Source organism: Cyrtonyx montezumae, unplaced genomic scaffold, assembly GCF_038088225.1.
Source record: "Cyrtonyx montezumae isolate F1298 unplaced genomic scaffold, pur_monq_1.0 scaffold_5, whole genome shotgun sequence".
Lineage (NCBI taxonomy): Eukaryota > Metazoa > Chordata > Aves > Galliformes > Odontophoridae > Cyrtonyx > Cyrtonyx montezumae.
In genome coordinates, this window is record NW_027072056.1 from 464,709 (window position 1) to 488,060 (window position 23,352).

The following is a 23,352-nucleotide window of genomic DNA, read 5'->3' on the forward strand; positions in this document are numbered from 1 at the left end:
TTCAGTTCCTGGGAGTAAAATGGCAAGATGGACGTCGTCACATTCCAGGAGATGTGATTGACAAAATCATCAGTATGTCACCACCCACTAGCAAGAAAGAGACACAGTCTTTTCTGGGTGTAGTAGGTTTTTGGAGGATGCACATCCCAAACTACAGCCTCATAGTAAGCCCCCTCTATCAAGTGACTCAGAAAAAGAATAATTTTGCATGGGGTCCTGAACAGCAGCAGGCCTTTGAGCAAATTAAGCAGGAGATAGCCCGTGCTGTGGCCCTGGGGCCAGTACGGTTGGGACAGGATGTGAAAAACATCCTCTACACTGCTGCTGGAGAGAAAGGTCCCACTTGGAGTCTGTGGCAAAGAGCCTCTGGGGAGACCCGAGGCCGACCCCTTGGATTTTGGAGCAGAGCGTACAGGGGTTCAGAGGAGTGCTACACTCCAACTGAGAAGGAGATTTTGGCCGCATACGAGGGGGTTTGGGCTGCCTCTGAAGTAATTGGTACTGAGACACAGCTCCTCCTGGCACCTCGACTGCCAGTGCTGAATTGGATGTTCAAAGGAAAGGTTCCCCCCACCCATCATGCTACCGATGCCACCTGGAGTAAGTGGATTGCACTGATTACACAGCGAGCTCGGATGGGGAACCTCAACCGTCCAGGAATCCTGGAGGTGATCATGGACTGGCCTGAAGGCAAGAAATTTGGAACATTCCCATCAGAGGAGATACCACGTGCTAAAGAGGCCCCACCATATAACGAACTACCAGAGAATGAAAAGACGTATGCCCTCTTCACTGATGGATCGTGTCGTATCGTTGGGAAGCATCGCAGATGGAAGGCTGCTGTGTGGAGCCCCACACAACGAGTTGCAGAGGCCACCGAAGGAGAAGGAGAGTCAAGCCAATTTGCAGAGGTAAAGGCTGTCCAGCTGGCCTTAGATGTGGCTGAACGGGAGAGGTGGCCCATGCTATATCTTTATACTGACTCTTGGATGGTGGCAAATGCTTTATGGGGGTGGTTGCAGCAGTGGGAACAGGACAACTGGCAACGGAAGGGTAAACCTATTTGGGCTGCTGAACTGTGGAAAGACATTGCTGCTCGAACAAAAAGGTTGGGTGTAAAGGTGCGCCATGTAGATGCTCATGTGCCCAAGAATCGAGCCACTGAAGAGCAGAAAAATAACCATCAGGTAGATCGAGCTGCCAAAATTGAGGTGTCTCAGATCGATTTGGACTGGCAGAACAAAGGAGAGCTATTTTTAGCTTGGTGGGCCCATGAGACCTCAGGCCATCAAGGAAGGGATGCGACCTATAAGTGGGCTAGAGACCGAGGGGTGGACTTAACTATGGATGCCGTTGCACAGGTTATCCATGACTGTGATACATGTGCCATAATTAAACAGGCCAAGAGGATGAAACCCCTCTGGCAGGAAGGGCGATGGGAAAAGTATAAATATGGGGAGGCGTGGCAGGTTGATTATATCACCTCGCCACGAACTCGCGATGGTAAGCGTTACGTGCTCACCATGGTGGAGGCGACCACTGGGTGGCTTGAGACATACGCAGTACCCCATGCTACCGCCCGAAACACCATCTTAGGGCTCGAGAGACAAGTCCTATGGCGACATGGCACTCCAGAGAATTGAGTCCGATAATGGGACTTATTTCAAAAATTCTCTTGTGGATATCTAGGCCAAAGAACACGGCATTGAATGGATCTACCATATCCCCTACCATGCACCAGCTGCTGGTAAGATCGAGCGCTACAATGGGTTGTTAAAAACCACGTTGAGAGCAATGGGTGGTGGGACATTCAAGCACTGGGAGAAGCATCTGGCAGAAGCCACCTGGTTGGTCAACACAGTCAACCGAGAGGGTCCTACACAGTCCAGCTCCCTACAGACCATAGAGGGAGATAAGGTCCCTGTGGTACATGTGAGGAGCATGTTGGGAAAAGCGGTGTGGGTCCTTCCAGCCTCTGGAAAGGGCAAACCCCTCCGTGGAACCGTTTTTGCGCAGGGACCTGGGTGCACCTGGTGGGTAATGGATAAAAATGGGGACGTCCAGTGTGTCCCACAAGGGAATTTGACATTGGGGGAATGCAGTCTGTAATTACATGTGTATGTATGTATATATATATATATATATATATGTTTCTATGTAACTTATGTTATTACTGTTTGGTTATGTATAGATGTGTGTTAAGCATGATGTGATGATGTGGAATAAGGGGTGGAATGTTGTGGTTTTGTGGTTTTGATGCCGGTATTCCACATCAGAGCATCACGCAGCAGTGAAGGAGTTAATGCTGGGGGAGCAGCAGAGGGGCGGAGCTCCGCACCGGATGCAGGCGGCGCTCGGTCTGGGCGCGTTGCTCTGGGCTGCCGTGGAGGTTCAGCACGTGTGCTTTCTCTGCAGTTTCCTCCTTAACGTAAGCTCACAGCTTTTGGTTTGGAAATTTTATCTCTCTCTCAATTGTTCAAATTTATTAGATTTAGTAAAGTTACCGTTCCTTCTCAGATCGTGCCGTTGTCTTCTTGTAGACCCATCTCTTCCCGCTGTTTCCCCCTCCCCCTCCCGGAGCGCGGCTCTGCTCGGGCGGCCGCGCGGCCACTGACGCAGTTTCTTTTTCTCTCCCCTCTCCCTTCTCGGTTTCCCTTGGGTCACTGTCACGGACAACACCGTGACAATTGTGTAATTTGAAATACCATCAATTGATCCATCAATTGCGATGGTCCTGCCCAATCTAGCTCTCTACCTGCTGTAGAGGGAGTTGAAGTTCCTGTAGTACATGTAAAGAACATGTTGGGAAAAGCGGTTTGGGTCCTTCCAGCTTCTGGAGAGGGCTGTTTTTGAACATGGAACTGTTTTTGCTCAGGAACCTGGGTCTGCCTGGTGGGTGATGCAGAAGAATGTGGATGTTAAATGTATACCACAATGGAATTTGATGTTGGGAGAGTGCCCTCAGTAATTCCATGTATATATGTATATGTGTGTATATATGTGTATATGTGTATGTGAGTATAAATATATATGTATATATATGTTGTGCATGTTTGTATTTAATGCTTGTTAATCATTGTTTCCATATATATATACACATATATTAAGCATGATGTAATGATGTTGAATAAGGGGTAGAATGTCATGGTTTTATGATTTTTTATATATTATTGATATTCCACATCATAACATCATGTAGTGTACTGGGAGTTAAAGAGTTAATGCTCTAGCTGCATGGATCATTGATAGTTATGGGTATAGCTGTCTCAGAAGAGAAGAACTATGTACCCCAGGGGACTTTGCATTGCTTTGTACATTTACGTTTTTCTGCTCAGAGGGAAAGATAAAAACTGTATGTCACAGGACCAACTCTCCTTCCTTTGGGACTCAGCAATGGGTGCTTGCTGCTGTCTCGCCTTCAGCATTTAGCATAAGGCCTTCTGTTTTATCATACACTCTCTCTTGCTCATTTAATTTGATTCATTAGCTTCAATTCCAATTATATTGTATTATATCGTGTTATTTTGCTTTCTGTTATCTTATTTAGTAAATTAGTTTTTCTCCTCAGATCGTTGCAGCTATTTTGTTTTTAGGCCCATTTCCCTTTTCCCTTCCCCCTTCCCCTTTCCTGGGGTGTGGGTCCATGGGTCTCCCATAGCAGTTATCATGGAACTAGGCCAAACCAACCCATAAACCATTGACAACCCCAGAAGGCAGGGAGGAAAAGACCACTTGTGTTCCCACTCCCTTAACCAACCTTCCTAAACCCCTGAAGTCCCTTCTGATAGCTTGCAGGCTTCCCTGAGTGATTTCATCACTGCTTGCCTGAACTATCAGTAATGGATAACAATCAGAGGATCGAACAAGACCTGGGAGATTTTTGGTGGTGTCCCTGACTCAGGTCCCAGGGAGGCAACACACTTCTCTGTGGGTTGGGTCAGGCCTGCGTATATGGGGCTCTCCATTCCCCTGAGAAAGGGAATTGCCTACCACAATTACCCTTCTGTCATTCCTGGCAGAGGCAGTCTCAAGGCACGGGGACAACTGCCTCACCCTAATCCCCCTCTTAAGTGGACCCTCCCTCACCTTCCCACTCACCTCCTCATCAGTTTCTGGCAACCCAAACCTATTGCTTAGGGGGACCTGGTGAAGTGGGGTAAGCAGGCAGGGGGTGCACCCTTGATGGCAAGCAAGGACTTTTTTCCAACCCTTCTTACATGTCACATCTGACCAACTGTGACAGGACAGGGAATCAACCACTTTTTTGAGGGTGTCTCCCTGGCACCCCTCCCTCTGTCCCACCAGTGATTCACTGCCACGGATATCTGGGTCCGAGTGGATTGCTCTCGGGTGGGGAAGCACGACAGGACTCAATACATGAGTGATCAGACTTCAGTTTATTACCCGGGCAGCCTTATTCTTATAGTGTTTAAGACAAGGGCGTATAGAAAATATCACACAACCATTGGTAGAGAGCCTTGAGAAAAACAACTTTAAAACAACTCCCATCAATTAACAGCAGTGAGAAACACATTCTGGAGGAGGCAACTTTTGATATCATCATAATCCTAAGAAACCAGGCAGGAATGCGTCAGCAGCGGATGTGAAAGGCAGTGCTGGCAGGGCGTCCCCTGTTTCAAAGTGCACTTTTCCTCTCCCACTAACCACAGACCATCTCCTGCTTTTACTTTTCTCAAGGTTCAAACAGTGTAGTTTCCTTTGAGCACTGTATCAGCGTGGCCAGTGCATAACACAGAACCCAGAGGGAACACCTGCTAGCTAAACGGAATAGACTACCAAGGACAGCTTACTCTAAAAATACCTATAGTTACAATTATCAACAGTCCTGTGAGGCCCTCTTTGCTGAAGGCAGGCTGAACAACATGATCACAGAAGTTTCCCATAGACATCTTGGCAACTTGGGTTGCTCAGCTGAAGCAGTTCATGTCCACCTTGAGTTGTTTGTCACTTGGTCCAGGGACATCGTGACCTCCTATCAACATCTAGTACTTTTCCATGAGTATATAGTCTGTGCTGCAGTGCAAACTGTGCTCGTACATATCACCGTGACCTCCCTGCTCCTGCAGCCATTTCCCAACAATTCACTGCAGCAGTCAGCCTCTCAATCTCACTCCCTGATGGCTCCCAATCTCTCCACCTCCTCCCTCAGTTCCACCACCAGGCTGAGCAGCTCATCCACTTGCTCACACTTTGTGCAGGTGAAATCCTGGCCACCCTCCCCCAGCAGCAAGCAGGCTCAGGCACTCCGTGCAACCAGAGACCTGTACTGACATTTCTAGGCAGGCCCCCCATCTGAGTCACCACAGTATTGTGGCAAGCCTGCTGTCTCGAGGAGACCAGAATTAAACCTACAGTCTCAGACACTACCAGCACCTTTTCTCACCTGATGTGCTTCATCCACCTGGCTTCCACCCTCGCCAGGGCCGTTTATAGCCTAGTATCCATGGGTCAAGGTCAAGAGATAAGAGTGAGCAGTGCCAGCTCTACCCTTGCTAGCTAAGCAGCTCACCCACAAGCTGCCAGCCCTGGCATTGGCACAGTGTCTTGCTGGCTTCAAAAAAATACTTGTGTGTTAAAGCATTTATTATGTTCATGTAAATATTACCTGTCTTTTTTGTCCTATTACTGATGAAAGCTGTATGAACTATTAATGTATTCATACTTCAGACTTCGTATACCTCTTGGTGCCCCTGCTCAGAACAGTGTTAGTTCTGTGAATTAGATGCAAGCTACTTGCTATTAACATCTAACATCTTTCTTTCTCTCCTGCCACTTTTTTTAGAGGCCTTTGAGTCCTTCCTGCGCTTAGCTGAAAACCGCACAAGATCCTTGTTTGAGACAGCTTACAGACCTATGGCAAAAGAAGCAGCAGAGCCTGTTAAAGAACTTTTTACAGACATCTCCCTCTACATCCTGGGTGCGGAGACTACAGTGGAAAATGCAGTATTACGTTTTTTTGACAGTCTTTTTCCTCTGGTGTATAGTCGGCTAATAAATCCAGGAATTACTGATTTATCAGATGACTATACAGAATGTCTTAGGCTTACAAGGCAAGACATAAATCCTTTTGGACACTATTTTAAAAGCATGGTTACAGAGCTGTCAAAATCTCTTTGGTCAAGTAGGATGCTCAGCAAGGCACTTAGTCTGGGCACTGAAGTGATAAATACTACTGAACATGCTGCTCTCACCAAGGAATGTAGTAGAGCTCTAGTGAGGATGCAGTACTGCCCACATTGCCAGGGTCTGACATTAATCAGACCCTGTGTTGGATACTGTCTGAACGTGATGAGGGGCTGTTTGGCCAGCGTGTCAGAACTGGATATGCAATGGAGGGAGTACATCTCCACGCTGGAATATCTGACCAATGAAATGACTGCCTCGCATGATCTGGAAGTTGCACTGACCAGAATCTGGAACTCCATCAATGAAGCCATCCTGCATGCACAGTTGAATGGAGTAGAGCTTTCTGCTACAGTAAGTGCTCAGTGATCATTGCCTACTCCCATCTACAAATTTCATTATTTAATATTTGAACAAGTTTGTGTTGTCTGTAGATCAGTTTTTGGTTTTCAGTCAGATCTTTGTTAACAGTCCGTGAAAATATTACAGATGGAGTTTGGTAGAGTTTGCACTGAAATGAAAGATGAGGGGGAGGAGGAGGGGACAAATGGTGGGGAAGCTTGAAAAGCCAGGTAGTTTTTGCTTGTCTGCAATATATTATACTTGATATCAACAGCATATTTTCATACTTTAAAATATCTTATCCTGGAATTCTAAGAACAATGTTCCCCTGGCATGTAAGTATTTGTAATAGATGGAGATTTTTCATAGGCAATAATGTAGAGGGTTAAAACAGTGTGTTTCTAAATAAATGCAAAGAAATCCACTTTTTCATAATTTTACAGTCACTTTATTTTTGTGCTGATGATTAGCAAGGTAGTGGAGGTCTATGGTGAGTACCTCCTCCAATGAAGGGATATGAAAGATACTTATTTGACATCATTTACTTTAGCAAAGGAACAAAATACGCTAAAATTCCATCTTTTTTAATTGGGAGATTAAGGAGGACATAACTAGGATGGCAGAATTCAAATAAATGATAGCATCATCTGACATCGATATTCACGCAAGGTATTGAAAATTGCAGCAGAAATCATTGAAATGTGTAATGATGTAGCTGATGACATCTCTGTGAAGTTTAACATGACTGACAAAATGTAGTAGTGTGACCTTAAGGAGGAGAATGACTAATTTAAAAAGGGAATTGGAGATAGATCTCTCTTTCTTATGGAATGAATTATTGCAGAGGACAAATGAGAAGGATGTGCTCAGGTCTAAAAAGGCTAAACTCAGGTTTTCTGTAAAGAGAAAAAAAAGAGCTGAAAGATTCTTTGCAAAGAAGATAATGACAAGGGTGTTTCTGAGCTAAGAGAAAATTGATGTACATTTGTAACCTTCCAAAATATGTAGTGCCACAGCTCTCTTCAGTTTAGAAGAGCTGTTAAAAACAGAGTTATCATATGTAAATGATCTATAAATAAATAAATAAATGCCCCCAGTCTTAGTAATCTGATAGAATTTTCACCGTATATTTGAAGTTATCTTAACTCACATTGCCCAAAGGTTGTCCTTTTCCTTTACATTCATGACACTTGTATTTGCTAGTTTGATATACAAGGATAAACATGAAATATTTGTAAGGCTCTTGTTTGCCTTACTGATGGAGTAAAATGCATACATATTCCAGGTGATGCCAGATAATTACAGATGAAGTAAATGAGTGTATTGCTTCTAGCTGATTTCAAAGCAGTATTACCTCTGAAATGTCTCTGACAGTTTTCTTTGATAGATATTCATATAATTTTATTTTACTTTGGTCTTTCTTGGTTCCCTTGCACTAACTTGAAACATTTTCTTTCTTCCTTTCAGAATGCTTTCAGATAAAGCTGTTGTTTGAAACTGCATTTAATCTTTTTCACAGAGTTCTTTTTTTCCCTGAAATGTCTGTGCATTAAAAAAAAAATGTATGTAGTTCTAGGATCTGCACTGTAGGATAGCAAAGGATGTTTTCTGTTTGAAAATGGGGACTGTATACCAGTTTGTTGTTCTCACAGTTTAGCTTTTTCAGAAATCAGATTTCTGCAGGGTAAGATTGTATTTTGAAGACAGAGTGTGTTCCACTATTTGAGCAAGTGCTTAGTCTGACATTGATTTAAAACTTTACTGATTAGTTACAGAGGATAATCATTCTTTAGAAAATTGAGCCTAATTAAGTTGTAGTTCCTTCACTGAAGAAATGAAAGGGATTTCAATCTCCAGCTTCAGGGTTTTTGTCTGAGATGGCTTCTTGCAATCTGGGCTCCAATTCTCAGTTTTATGATAGTACCCTTTCAGACTACTCTGAGGTTCTGTACTTTATTTTTTCAGAAAAAGATGATTTCTCTTTTCCTTTATATAAACCTTTTCCTTTGTATGTAGTTTAGCTTCTGCGAAAATTGAGATGTTTAATGTATGTATAGTTTCCATAACAAGTGCTGTAATTGCTTTCATTCAGTCATAAATAAACTATGGAAAATTCATTCAGAGCACTCCTACTAATTTTCATTTTTCCTGTGGCAGCTTTAATTAATTAATGCACCCACTCTTCTGGGAAACATTTTACATTTTTTAATAGGTAATACAGGTAAAAATTAGAGTTCTTTTTTAAGCTTGCTGCCTGCCTGGATGATGAAGAAGAATAAGAAGTTACAGTGTTTTCTTTCAAATGAGAGGAAGGAGTGAAATAAACCAATAACATGCATAGTGTACTTTCCTCAAATGAGGTTCAGTCAATTATTATAAAATTACATATTAAAAAAATCCTATTTATAGGAAGAGTGCACAATTACTAGAGTAACCTCTGTTGATCTCTTCCATTACATCCAAGAGAACTGCCCCATTTCCTGGGATAGCATGTGTGAAAGGTTACCTTTAAGATATTAGTAACCTCTCCTCAAATTCCTCCAGAATGTGCCATGCTATTTGTTCAATGATACTGGCTTGCATCCAGCTTACTTAACCTAGTGTGGGCCAGCCAAAGTCTGCATCATCAGCAATCACAGTTATTACTTTCTGCCTTGTCTGCTGAAATCTAATTTTCTTGCATATTGGTAGGAGCCCTGACTGCTTCTTGGAGCTAGATAGAGAGGCCAAGTTTGTTCACCCTTCCTTTCTGTTTTTGAGACTCTCTCCATATTTTCTGTCTTCTTGTATTTTAAAAGTGCGTGTTGTTTTCTCATTCATTCAGCCTACTATATTGCTGAAAACAAAGCTGTATTTTTGCATCTTTCCTGCTTTTTTATTTATTATATTCCAAGTGGAAATGAAATATCTGCAAATAAAATGTGTAAAGGAGGGTAGACAGTTCTGAAATGCACCCTGGCCAGTAGCACCTAAGGAAGTGTATGTGCCTGCTTATTCATTATAAGCCAAATTCCCTGTCTCACCTAATAAAATACAGTAGCCCTTAAAATACTTAAATTACATAAATAAATACAGAAATAGTAATTACATAAATAAATACAAAAATATTTGAAATGAATGTTAAAAAAAATGTGCACATCAGTCCCTGTTGACCAGGAACATATGCTTAAACAAAAGTGTCTTAATTAAAGCACTTCATGTGGGGGGTGGTCTTGTTCACTGGGGGAAGTTCCATATTGCTGCTTGTCTATCACATGTTATCTGTAAGAAACACTGTTGGTGCTTGTGGTTCCTTGAATCGAGTCCCAGAAAGGTGGCATTCCTGCTGCTTGTGAGGCACCTAGCAGAATGAGGGGCATACATGGGGATAAGTAATAGGAACTGAATAACATCTGAAGTGCAAATGATTTCTGTTGGATCAAAAATTGTTAGAATCTGTCTGGTTGTGGTCACTAAAAATTTGCACCTCCAGGAGTACTGAACATATCCTGTACCACAGTTTAAGCTTTGTCTGGAGCATGGTGGTCTTGCATGCAGATGTAGCACTCCTGACTTTTTCTTGGTCTGGATCTGAAGGGCAGAGATGGTACATGGGATGGGTGTTTTACTGGACAAACAGTTGCCATACATTCAATGTCCTGCTCAGGTACAGATACTCTATTATTTTTGACAGTCTGTGGTTACAAATTGAATTGTTTCAACTCTGTGGAACAGAATTTGTCATATTCCTATGTAAAGGAGTGTTCTGAGGTCCAATAACAAAAGAATGATTCTTTCATTTACACAATTATATAAGTGTATTATACACATTTTTGCCCATGTTGATAAGCTATGTTGATCCTGGGTCCCCTCTGAGCTTCTGGAAATCACAGAATCACTCTAAATCAAAGAACTGTAAGAGTTGAAAGGAACCTCTGGGGATATCTAGTCTACTCACCTACTAGGTTTACTACTATAGATCTCACAAAAAAATGTCCAGATGGGTCCAAATGTCTCCAGAGAGAGACTTCACAACCCCTCTGAGAAGCCTGGTCCAGTGCTCTATCACTCTCACAGTAAAATCATTATTCTTTCTGTTTGTATGGAACTTCCTCTATTACAGTTTGTGCCTGTTGCCCCTTGTTCAGTCACCACACAGCACTGGAAAGAGCCTGGCTCTGTTCAGTTGACTCTCACACTCCTGACAGGAGGGTGTACCCCCATAGGGAGCAATACAGACAGGCTGGTAATACTAGGCAAGGAGAAGGCTGAGGTACTCAACAACATTTTGCAACATCTCTTGTTGGAGATCCCTCCCCTGTGGAATTTTGGGTGAGCCTTGACCATCTGTGACATCCCTCTTTATTAAACTGGTTGTTTGTATACCACCCAGATCAAGCCAAGCAAAATATACCATCTACCTCATTATTTTCTGTGGATACTATTCTTTTGGGTTATTTGCCTTACAAAAGTTTTTAGTTTTTGAGAGTGATCATGCACCGTTTTGTCTCTTACAACCAAGATACAATTGTTTGGTCTAGTTTCGTTGCCCAAGTGCTTTTGGAGAACACACTAGGTGTTAACCCAGTGTATGTCTTTGTGGTCTTGAAAATGTTAAGCTAGTATCTAGGTAAATGTTTTCAGGAGATTTTTCATGCATGCATGTTCAAACAAATGAAATTTTGCATGATTCTGGTGTTCCATATAAGTCGTGGGAGCATATTGTAATATACATCACGTGGCCAGTAAGTGGTCCAGATGTAGAGAGTAAGGATAGGTTCAATATAAAGCCAAGAAAGAGTAGCCAGCTTTTTGAGTGGGAAGTTGTGAGACACTTAGGGACATGGTTTAGTGAGTGTGGTGGAGATGGGTCAGTGGTTGGACTTGGTGGTCTTAGTGATCTCAGTGATCTTAATGAGCTTAGTGATCTTATTGACGTTAATGATTCTATTTTTCTATGGGGAAAAAAAAAGCCAAATAGAGAAACTTGTTTTGCCATTTGCATATCTTTGTTTAAGGGACAGGACTGGAAGAAGTAACATCCAATACATTTATGAAAAGTATATTTTATCTCTTCTTTGTTGTTTTGTTAACAAAAACAAAGATACACCGTTGATACTGGGTGTAAATATATTCTTAAGAAGTGTAATTTTAATTAAAAAAAAAAAAAGGGAAATCATGACCCATGTAAAATTACTCTGCAGTTGTCTGAAGAGATCTGGGTGCCAATGTCTGTCTATTGGCAGGATACGAGATACAGAATTGAAGTTCTACTGAAACCATAATCATAGACCTGCCAAGGCAACAGTCATAATTTCACTGAGCACTCTTGCTTGGAATATGATTTTGGTGTCAGCTCTTTCATTTCATTCCAACCATTATTACAGTTGAAATATGAAGGACATAAACATGGTATGAGTCCCAAGATTTTGCTCGAAGCAAAATCAGCAAATAACGGTACTCAGGATGACTGTTGATATGTTCACTATTAGCACACTATTCACTGTTTCTACTTTTCTTCCTTCCTTAACAAGGCATCAAACAATGAAGTTGAAGTGTTGCTGGGCTGGGGTCTAGACCCTGGTAAAAAATGCATCTCTAGCATATTGGCTGCTAGATTGCTTGTTATTCATTGCAAGGCATCTGGCTGTGGGAGTGTTTGATGTTTGACAGCACTGAAAAGCTTACAGTCAGCCATACAGACTAACTCCAGTGAAGTGAAAAGGACCATACAATTGTTTTAGCAACAGCTAATTCTGTTGAGTATTTTAAGATTGTTTTTTTCTTTTCCTTTTTTCTTTAACTATTTAGTTGCCAATAGAAGACATCAGTTTGAACAGTAAATGTTCCTAGATTGGTTCCATGTTTTAAGATCTGTTATGTCAGCTTTTACTTATTTTGTATTGAGTACAGTTTCAGTTTTGAAGGGGAAAAGTATATAACAACAGTACCTTTCTTTGAATTAAAAAATAACCAAAACACTGAAATAAAAAGAAGCTTTCTTGGCATTGGTTGTTAGAAAATGTTTTAAAAGAGTAATTTCTAGTTCTGTTTTTATCAGACTGTATGGGAACTGTTGAATCACAGCCTGAACTGCTGATTGATCACCTGAGGCGAGCACTTAATCAGCTGCAGGAGCACAGGTGAAAACAATTCACCTGTGTGACCAGAAGGGGTGGAGTTTGGCTCCGCCTCTCCCAGACCTCATTTAAGGGCTGCACCACAGGGGGAGTGGTCTCTCGTTGGACATCCCTCACATTCTAGGTGAGCCTTGACCTTGGGTGACAAGTGAGCCCTTCCTAATCTGTTGGGTGTGTTTATATCATCTGGATAATCCTTCCAAAAATACGCTGTCCATCTTAATTATACTTGTTTGGATGCTATTCATTTCGGAGTCATCACCCTGCAGGGTGCTATTCATTCGGGTATTCACCCTACATCTCCTTCAAGAGGATTCTGCTCAAAACAAAATATGACATGTACCTAAGAAGATACTCCATCAGGTGTATGTCTGTCTACATTATTAAGTAGAGATGCCATAAAAGATTGGGTTTTCAAGACAGCTTAGGGTCTGAACATATTATGATAGTTGTGCATGTTTCATCTGAGTTACTAACGGTCACTAGGACCTCTGCCAAAGCTCCTCTTTTACAATGTCAAGTGCCCCTGTTCTTTTTGATTGTAGCAGTAGTTCCATTCTGTTTCTTTTATGAGCCTCTTCTATCCTAATTTACTCCACCCACTGCACGCTTTTTCTGGGAGACCACATAGTTTGCATTCTCCAATCAAACACAGCTTTTTGCTCATACCAGGCTTAAAGTTTGTGCATTTTGAGTCATGTAAACATGTGAATCCTCATGTTGCACAAGTGTCCAGCTGCTGTTGAGTCCCCTAGAAAGTACTTACTGCTGCAGATATTGATGTGGAGGGTGGATATGGAGGGGAGGGCACTATATTGTACTTTTAAAAATGTATTTATCATGCAAATATGAGCATTCACTTCTCTGGTTTGTTCTCTGTAGTCTTAGGGAAGTGCAGAGTTGTAGATAAAAACATATGTTGGCATGTGGCAAGTGGCAGGCAGTGCAGAATTTGGCAGTAGTTACCTGCCTTAGGTTGGGCTACAGCAGCACCCCACCCAGAAGCCAGCTGAAGTTGCACGTGGTCAGAAGCAGGATGTTCTATAATGCTTGCCTCATGCACAATGTGTGGGTGTTTGTTGTTGGGATTTCAGTTGTTTCTGTAGGGTACGGCAGCGCGGTGTGTGGATCTAAGTGCTGTTGTTGACATGCACCATAGGCCTGAATGGGCTTCCTGGGAGCCCTGGGTGGTCTGCAGAGACCTGAGAAGAGGGGAGTCAGGGCTTTTGCTGGAAAGATGAGTATGAAGTACTTGTGGCTGGGACTGAAAAGTCGGGCTACCTTGTGTGGCAGGCGGCAACAGGGAAATGGTGTGCATTGGAAGACAGTCAGTGGAGCACTTGTGTAATAAAGAATGAACTGGGATGTTACCATCCATCATTGTGCCCCTGCTGGAAGATGCTTTAGCTTGTTTTTGCTCAGCAGTAGTCAAAGATGTGCATGCTTGTGGTTAGTCAATCAGTCCTTTACAAGAAGCTATCCATGCTTGCTGCTGTGGCTTTTCCTTATGGCTCAACCTTTCTGTTAAACGCTTCTCTTAATAAGATGGTTTGGTTTGAATTGCTGATGTTACTGTGATGTATGGAGTATGCCATTGGTTCTTTTTGTTGTCATTTGCTATATCGTTTTAATTTCATGATTTTTTTAATTCTCTCAGAAGAAAATGTGACATTGTTTCCCTTTTTGGAAGCAACAGTCTCTATATGTTTTTATAAATCACAAACTTAATCCCAATTGGAGTGGGACAAGTGCCTGGGAGAGAATTTAATTTAGTGAAAGGATAAGAAAATTAACAAAAACAACAAGAAGAGATTTAGATGAATATGATGTCGGAGGAAGGCAAAGCAATGGAAAAGGTATATAAGAAATGGAGACAAAAAAGTTAGAAAATAGCTAGAAAAATAAATGGGGAGATTACTTGAACTGCATTTTAAGACAGGAAATGAATAGCAGGCTGGATCTATCAGCAGATGACAGCAGGCCAGTTGGCCTTGAAAGTCAGTAAGCAATAGAAGCTGCTTCCCATGGGTTACTGTGAGAAATATGGGGTTGATACAACAACAGTGCCTGTGGTCAGCTTCAGCAGTATGGCAGTTACAGGTGTTCTGGGCCAGGCTTGCCAGATACAGTGGTGCCACAAACACAGCTGTGCTGCATCTGTGACAGAGTTTATAAGAAATAAAGTGATATATATAGTGTCTACTATGATGCTTTGTTTTGTCTTCAGGAGGAAAGCTATGTTGATGGTTTAGTTGCTGCTGAGCAGTGCTGCACAAACCCAAGGACATTTCAGTTTCTCAGTATTTTCTATCTTCCTCCTGCTGAAGAGGGCTTGAGGGGACATGAGGATCTGTGAGGGGACAGAGCCAGGAAGGCTGAACCAAACTGGGCAAAGGAACACTCCATAGTCTATTCCATCATGTGAGAAAAGTATAAAACATTTTTTTTTCCCTTCCTTGTCTTGAGTGCCAGGACACAGTTCCACCATGGTCTGCACAGCAGCAGCCAGGGATTAGAGCCAGCTGATTTTGTTAAGAGATGAAAGTCTTTCACCTGCATATCCACTGCTGATTACTGCAGAATAACTATTTATGGGAACTGTTATCCCTTACAAAATCAGTACTCCACATTATCATCATCTGAGTCTCATAATGCCAGCCTCTTGGTAACACATCTAGCATTTTGCTCCAGAAGGTCGCACTTCTCTGCTCCCTCCTGTTTTCTCTTCCTTCACCTCTTTCTACCTCCAATACACATTGGTTAAATTTTCCCTTCCTGTCAGTTTTAGTAATACTCAAACTTTGGTTGACATTATTATAGCTCCAGTACAGGGTAGTTACAGTTTTCCAGCTTGGAAAGTATCTCTGCATATTGATGTCAAAATCACAACCAAATGTTTTACCTGGACTCAGGACTGTTCTACCATGGATGACACTGAGTACATTCAACAGATGAATAATAGAACAGATGAATAATGGAAGCAGAAAAGATTCTACAGCTCAGGCACCAAGCAAGTCTCATGAGGATATATCATTTCTAACAGCATAGGTACAGCAGATATAAATTAAGGACATGTTCATCTCCCAGACTTTTTCAGTTTTCCTAGAATCACAAAGGTTGGAGAAGATCTCCAAAATCACCTTGTCCAATTGTGCCCCTGCCACCAATGTTGCCCACTAAAACATGTCCCTCAGTACCACATCTACATGTTTCTTGAACATGTTTCTTGAAGGGTGACTCTATCCTCTCCCTGGGCAGCCCATTCCAGCACCTGACCACTCTGTCAGAATTTTTTCTTGTTCACTATGAATAGTCAAGTTACAGCAGGGAGGATTAAGTGCCATGGGAATCCTGTAGACCACCTTTTCAAGAGCTTTCTCAGTAAACAACTACCAACAGCAGCCGCAGGATTTAAGTAGTAACCAAATCAGCAACTGATTTCTGGTTGACAAGTTATTTCTTTTGTTACTATTCAAGTGGCAGGAGAATTCACCTTGAATTTAGCAGCTTGGATTTTCCTCTTGGACCTCAGCATTCCAGTGAGATTCCTCCTTGATGTGTTAGGCCCATATATCTCGTCACATAAGAGAAGCACTGAGCTTGGTGATGTGGAACAGACTGTTTTGGCCCTGGGGGGCTGTGAGTTGGCCACCTCCATTTTTGTGGACATATCAGCTTCAGAACTCTTACAGTTTACACTCTATGATTTTATATTGCCATTGCAAGTTTATTGGTCTTCACTCTTGATAGTCTGTTTAATGTGCTTTAAGGTGACGTTCAACAGGATCGATGATGTGACTTAGTGATGTCTATGATCCACTGTGCTATGGAAAAGCAACAGGGCATATTATATTTAGGCAACTTTGAGTTTGTGCTTTCTGTCCTTCATAAAAGGGAGTGAGTAGAAAATCTTTGCAGTTCTTGAAATAGTATCTTTATCTGTTTTCAGACATCTTTAAGATCATAGCCTCTTCTCTCTAGAGTGACAAAAAGAGCCAGCCAGCAGGGGGGAAAAAACTTTTGTATGGCTGATTTTGTTTGTGCATAAAGACTATATTAGCTTGTCATTGTTATTTCTGAGCAGTTGCAGTTTTCCATATGTGTGCAATGTTTATTATAAAAAAGATTTATGAAAGGTAGAGAGGGAACAAGAAAGTCAGTGTTTTACTGGTTTGCTGCCAAAGGCCTCATGGCTGTTTCTTCACAGTATCTTAATTGTCTGGAGTGAAGTCTTAAAACAGTAAATTCTTTTCAGTTACTACTCAGTGTTCTCATATTACTTATACTAGTTTCTAAGAACAAATTTTCCAAGGAAGTATGCTTTCTTGAATAGCAGAAGAGGAACAAGGGTTTTAAAATTTGCTAGAATGTCATACTCTGAAAAGAGTTTCTTCTGGTTTTGAAAGCCTAATAGACTTTGAATGTGAAAAGTCATTTTAGATCATTTATCACAAACACATTTCAAATGATTAGAAAACTAATTTTTTTTTTAATTGGAGTAACTTAAGTATTTTTCCTAAGGCTTTTCATTCTGAAGCACTTCTGAAGTACTTGTTTTTCTTTTGTCTTACAGAGTTTTAGATTTTAAAAATTCACAGAATAATGTATATATTGAAAGCATAACCTAACCAGTGCCATGTTCTTTGTACTTAGTATTACTTTCAGCTACTTTTTTTCATCTCCATATACTCTGCTCTTTCACAAATTGAATGGGAGAACCTCACTTTCATTTATCCTATTGCTGCTTGATCAATTCAAATTTCCTATGAAGCCATGCATAATTTATAAGCGGAAAGGAGAATAAAGTGTAGAAGAACAGATCTGGTGGGTGCACAATGGGTACAAAGGGAACATAGGATTTTTACAGCTTCCAGCTCTGCTGTGATAGGACTAAAGCTGCTGGCTGCACCTTCGTTGTCTGGGCTGCATCCAGCACTGCCACCTCCTCATCCCACATCTGTAGCATCACTGGACAACACACACAGGTTTCAAAGCGAGCACTAGGACAATTAATAAAACATTTCCCAAGGATACTGTAAACCTTGGCAGTGCTGCCCACTTAAGGGGGAGAAAGCAGGTATGAGTAGTTTTCCCTCTGCAAAATTGAACTTTAAATCATCACCCCCCAACGAGACCTAGTGCTGGATGCTCTAAAGTGGTCCAGCAGAGCCTTTGCAACGTTTTTCCATTGCAATGCAATCAAGTGTTGCTATTGCTTGTCACCTGGGGATATTTATGTGTCAGCATCTGTACTGTGTTGTGGCTCAAGGAACAATTTTTCTCCATTTCAAATGTTAGTTACAAATGGTTACCAGACTGCATACAGTGTTTCAGTAACACTATCCAACCAAACAGCACCAGTGAAGCACATTGGTCATGCTGGACAGTTCCTGGTACCCACCTGATGCCAGCTGCCAGGTTATCTGTGAAAGGAACACAAGGAAACAAAGAAGAGGGAGAGAGGGAAGGAAGAAAAAAACAAAAACAAAACGTCACTGTTGGTGGCAACGTGGCTGGAGTGGAGTGGAGAAAGGGTACAGAGATAACAGATGGGTCTAGGGAAAAAAAAGAAAACACTGGCAACGATCTGAAGAGGAACAGTAAGTTTACTAAATCTAATAAAATCGAACAAACTGGGAGAGACAAAAGTATCCAAAGTCTGAGAATCTTACTATAGTAAAGTTTCAGGGGAAGCTCATGCGCTTTATCTCCAGGGCGGGCACGTGAGCCTGAACTTCAAGAGAAGGTGGCATCTGGGAAGCAGACTGCTCAGTAAATCAGCAGCAAGACCAACTTCAGATCACTGTCCCAGCAAGACTTTGGGAAAATGTCTGAGTATGTTTGTGGAGGAGAGCAGACAGGTTGGGTCGTCACAGCAGTGAGGATCTGGCTGCAGTCTGCCAGTAGCTTGGCAGGGGAAATGAAGGCATTATCAAGCGGCAGCACATAACTGTAATATAAAACCTTTTTGCTGCTGGAAACCCGCAAGGCTGGCACTATCTCTTCTGCACTGCCACTTGCTGACACTTTTTCATTTCCTCTCTGTTTTAAACTTTCCATCGAGTGTGCTGATTCCTCATCATGCAGCCTGAATTGCAGTTATAGATATGCAAATACAGAGCTGTTTACAGCCCCTCTTCTGTGTTGTTTTGCATATAAATTTGCCCTGCTAATAGCCTTCTTGTCTCTGCAAATGCTGGGAGCAGTGGGCTTTGCCTTGGGCTTGGAAGGGCAAAGGTTTTGAGGAAGCTGGTGCAAATGAACATCCAACATCCAGCATCCTTGAGCTCTAGGGGAGAATGCCGATAGCTGAGTCATCACAGGGACCAACATTAGCAAAAGGGATGGAGCAAGCAAAGCTGCTCCTCTGCTTTCCCCCAGTGCCTCCTTGCTGCCTCTCTGCAAGGATTTTGGAACTGGTGTGGAAGGATAAAAGCAGCAGCTGAAGAGCTGAGAATATGTAGAAAGGGCTTCATTTTTACAGAATCTAATCTGTTAATCACAGTGAGACTTCTATACAGAAATGTCTCTTTCATTTAATATTGCCTAAAGATCATCAAGATGGTAGTGACTGTTTTGTGGGGAAGGAGGAGCTGGGGTGGGGGACAGACTGAAATCATGGGTTTGTCTGCAAGGAGAGGAGCTCAGTCCTTACCAGCAACAAACCAAACACACACAGCTGCTATAGAAGCTAGTCAAATCCATCTGGCCACCTAAAACAGTTTTTAAGAGTTTTAACAACATTCTTGAATTCTCTCCCACTCCATCACTATGTCATTTTTCTTCCCCACCCCCAGAAAATTACAGGATGCAAAAAACCATGCTGGATGCAGGGAGAACCATCCCCAGCTGATGTCTCAGCCCTGTGCCAAGTGGAAGATAGTACTGTACGCTTTTGGACTGCTTGTGCTGCACACTGTGAGGATGGAGGCTTCCTTCATGGGCCCCAGCCTTATATTTCCCACAGTGCTAGTGGGAACTGGGAGCACACAAGAGCAGAGTGGGGATGAACGTGGCCAGAAGCACCCAAACTGGTTCGATACTCAGGCTCTGTTCCCTTTGAGAAGGCTTTTGCAGGGAATTCAACTACAAGAAGCTTCAGTCAGCCACCAAAACCCATTGAGACTCTGCAGTACATTTCTGCTGGGTAACAGGGCCCTCTGAGTAATCAAAGGGACTTTCTATTCTTCTATTGCCTTCCACTGGATTTCAGCATTTAAGCAACAGCAAGAGTTGAGAAGGCCTGGTAAATCCTCAGGGTGGTAGAATCAACACAGTGGAAACGTTGTTTTATCACTTTGCTGTTCTCCAAATAAAGAGAGGAGAAAGGGGAGAAGAAAGGGAGAGCCATAGCCTGCAGAATGCAGAGGACAGGAGCTGTGAAATAAAGGTGATGCTGTTGTCCTCCCTTCTGGACTGCCCTTAGTGTTCAGGTTTTAATGACATTCTGTGCTGGTTAATTGTAGCACACCCTCCCCTTACGAGGAAAAATTTGCAGTTGGCAGCTGTTGAACACTGTCCTTCCTGTAGGGTCACTGTCACTAACAGTACTTCTCTCGCAAATAGCCCAGTTGCAGAGGGAGAGGTTCATTTATATTATAATATTTCCATCCACTGACACCACCTTTCATCCCAGGTCCTTTGATCTGAAACAACCAAGGTGCGTTTACATGAGAAATAAAATGCTAGATGAAAAGAGATTTGCCTTTGTGAAATGTGTTGTACATTTGAGAGGCTGCAGAGCCCATGGACCCAGAGTTCTTCCGCTAGGATTCCACCTTTGGCCAAGTCAGCAGCTCTCCCAGTGGGGAAGCTAGCTACCAGTAATGACCAGTTCTAAGTGCTGTAAAGCGTGAAGTACTGCTCCCTTGTCTTGCTTCCCATGGTGGATTCTGATTTTCTGAAACAGTTCTCCAGGGAGTCCTCATTGTGGCCTTCCAGTACTTGAAGGGAGCTTATAAGCAGGAAGGGGAGCAACTTCTTACACAAGCTGAAAATGACAGGACAAGGGGGAATGGCTTTAAAAAAATAGAGAGGAAATTTAAGTTAGCTGTTAGGAAAATAATTATTACTCAGAGGGTGATGAGGCACTGGAACAGTGGCCCAGGAATGCCGTGTGTACCCCATCCCTGGAGATGCTCAAAGCCAGGCTGGATGGAGTTCTAGGCAGCCCGATAGAGTGTGTGGCAACCAGCCCATGGCAGAGAGTTTGGAGCTTGATGATCTTAAAGATCTCCTCCAACCAAAGTCATTCTATGATTCTATGAGTAGTAGCTTATTTTCAGTATCTAGTGTCATCAACATAGATAGCAATCATGCCAGTGTACTTTAGCTTAACCCGTGCCTCTACTCACTGAGCTTGGTCTTAGAAAATAAACAAAACTCAAATAAAAGAGGTTTTTGGCAGAAAGACTGAGTAGGCGCTATTGATTTAAAACCATGGGAGTCAGTTTTGCAAGAAACTGAGTACTCTGGCTCCACTCTGACAAAGCACTTAAGCAGAGGCTTAATTTTAAAGTATGGAGCAGAATAACCCCTACCTATAATGTCTAGACCCGTAATCCCGTGCCTCTGTGTGGAGTGGGGGCAGGACCTGTGTTGCTAGTGTAGTGGAACCATGGGTAGGCCTTGCTTCTGGTTGTGGTGGGATGGCAGTGCCCACCACACTGCAGCCTGCGCACAGCAAGTCCCTGTGGCTGCCCAGGCCTGTGCAGCCTTGCTGTGGTTGGGGAGCACTGCTGTCTCCCTTGGGGAAGGGACAGGAAGACAAAGCTGTGGAAATTCTCCCTTGCAGCAGACAAAGCATTTTCTCAATACAGCAACTTCCCAACTGTCCTCTTTTTCTTGAGATTGCACGTAACTGCACATTATGTTCTGTTCAGAAACAGCCATGTTGTATCCAAGGAGCTCCTCTGTCAGAGGGGAAGGAGTGAGCTGTCAGCATCCTGACATTTTTGTGATGAATTAGGCTCTGTAGGTATTCTGTGGCTTGGCTAACAAAAAGATTGCATTTTGCTTTACCACATTCCCTAGTGCTACTCCTACAGCATATGATCTTACCAAATCTTTTTTTAAATAGACTGAAGATGAAATTCAGAGCACTGAGGGGAGAAAACACATGCACATTTTAGGATTAATTTTTTATATCAAGTTCCAATTTTTTTTTATTAAGTTTGTGGCAAAGCTGCATTTCTGATATGTCAGCAACACATGTTTAATGTGATGTTCTAATTTGACATGCTTTGTTGCTTCTTTTTCCTATGGACACCACAGGTTATCTGTACATTGCACTGAAGAGTATTTGTATGTGTGCTTCATGGTTTTACATACACAAAGTGAACAAACTGATCTTTTTGTGGTGTAAGTAAAGGATATTGTTTCAAAATAAATAAAATGGAATGAGTATTGCAGCAATCAGTCTTTCTTGATCTCCTTAGTATGTTTTGATGTTGATGGTTGCTAGGTTTTTCTTCCTGAAATGGATTTGCTGTCATAGTTATGCTATTCTCTTGCTATTTATATTTAATAGAACTAGTTTTCCGTTCTCTAATTTTAGACTCTTTAATTTTGTGCCACACTATCTTAGATGGTGTTTCTTCTATTTTTTCATCGCGGTATGGCTCACACAGTAGAGGTGACAAAGGAAAGCTCCATTTTTCTGAATGGCTTTACATAAAATGATGAATCTTTCATATTTTGATTAAATTTGGAAGCTCAATCAAATTATTTAGACGTTGCCTATGCTTCAAAAGTACAAAAGTATATTTCTGTGTAAGTGTCTAGAGATGGCAAAAAGATGCAAAGCAAATATCTGGAACAAAAGGTTTGTTCTGATTCAGTAGGCATGTCTGGCATGGTAAGCAGTCTTAGCTCCTACACCGCATAGCAATGAGAGGAGAGCTTGGTGAGAAAGTTCCAACTGCGGAAGATTATACCTTCACAAATAAACTCTTTTAATAGGCCTCTGTTGAAAATAGTAAGATTATACCTGTGAGAGAACTACCTCTTTAAATAAGTTTTTGTTACTTAAAGTTTGTGGAAACTTTCATATTGTGAGTGAAAGTAACTTTCCATCCTTTTAAGTAAGAAATGCATTTTCTGACCGGATCAGCTCTGCTGATTATGGATCACTTAGGGAACCACAGCAAAATATAACATTGATCCTTTTTACTGACATGTTTTGTGAGTGCATGAAAGTTTCTTCAGCTTCCAAGTGTTAGTGTCTAACTCATTTTTATATACCCATCTCATTTTCTAGGGAACTTGCACTTTGCACACATGTGACAAAAACACATTTTGCTGTGGTGCAGTTCACATTCAGAATCTTGCACTGGGAATATCCAAATACAAACTGTTACAATAATGTGTTTCATATTCCAGTGTAAATATGGAAGCTTTCTAAGCATACTGAATATACTATTACACAAGAATATATATAATTTATTACAAAATTATGGTGTAAAAAATGTTTAAGTAATTTTTCACAATTCATAGAATCATAGAATCACCAAGGTTGGAAAAGACCTCCACGATCATCCAGTCCAACCATCTACCTACCACCAACATTTCCTCACTAAACCATGTCCCTCAGTACAACATCTAAATGTTTCTTGGACACCTCCAAGGACAGTGACTTCACCACCTCCCCAGGCAGCCCATTCTAGTACCTGACCTCTCTCTGATAATTTTTTTTTCCTAATATCTGACTTGAATATTCACTGGCACAACTGGAGTCCATCTTTTCTTG

General features: G+C 42.0%; 1 protein-coding gene across 1 annotated transcript in view; it reads left to right on the forward strand.

Annotated features, from left to right (window-relative positions):
* The window catches only part of LOC136056006 (glypican-5-like), a 419,124-nt gene that overhangs the window by 95,941 nt on the left and 299,831 nt on the right, over nucleotides 1-23,352 (forward strand). The window contains exon 3 of the mRNA XM_065747939.1: nucleotides 5,804-6,498. Coding sequence (XP_065604011.1) covers nucleotides 5,804-6,498 — 695 coding nt within the window. The remainder of the gene's footprint in view (nucleotides 1-5,803; nucleotides 6,499-23,352) is intronic.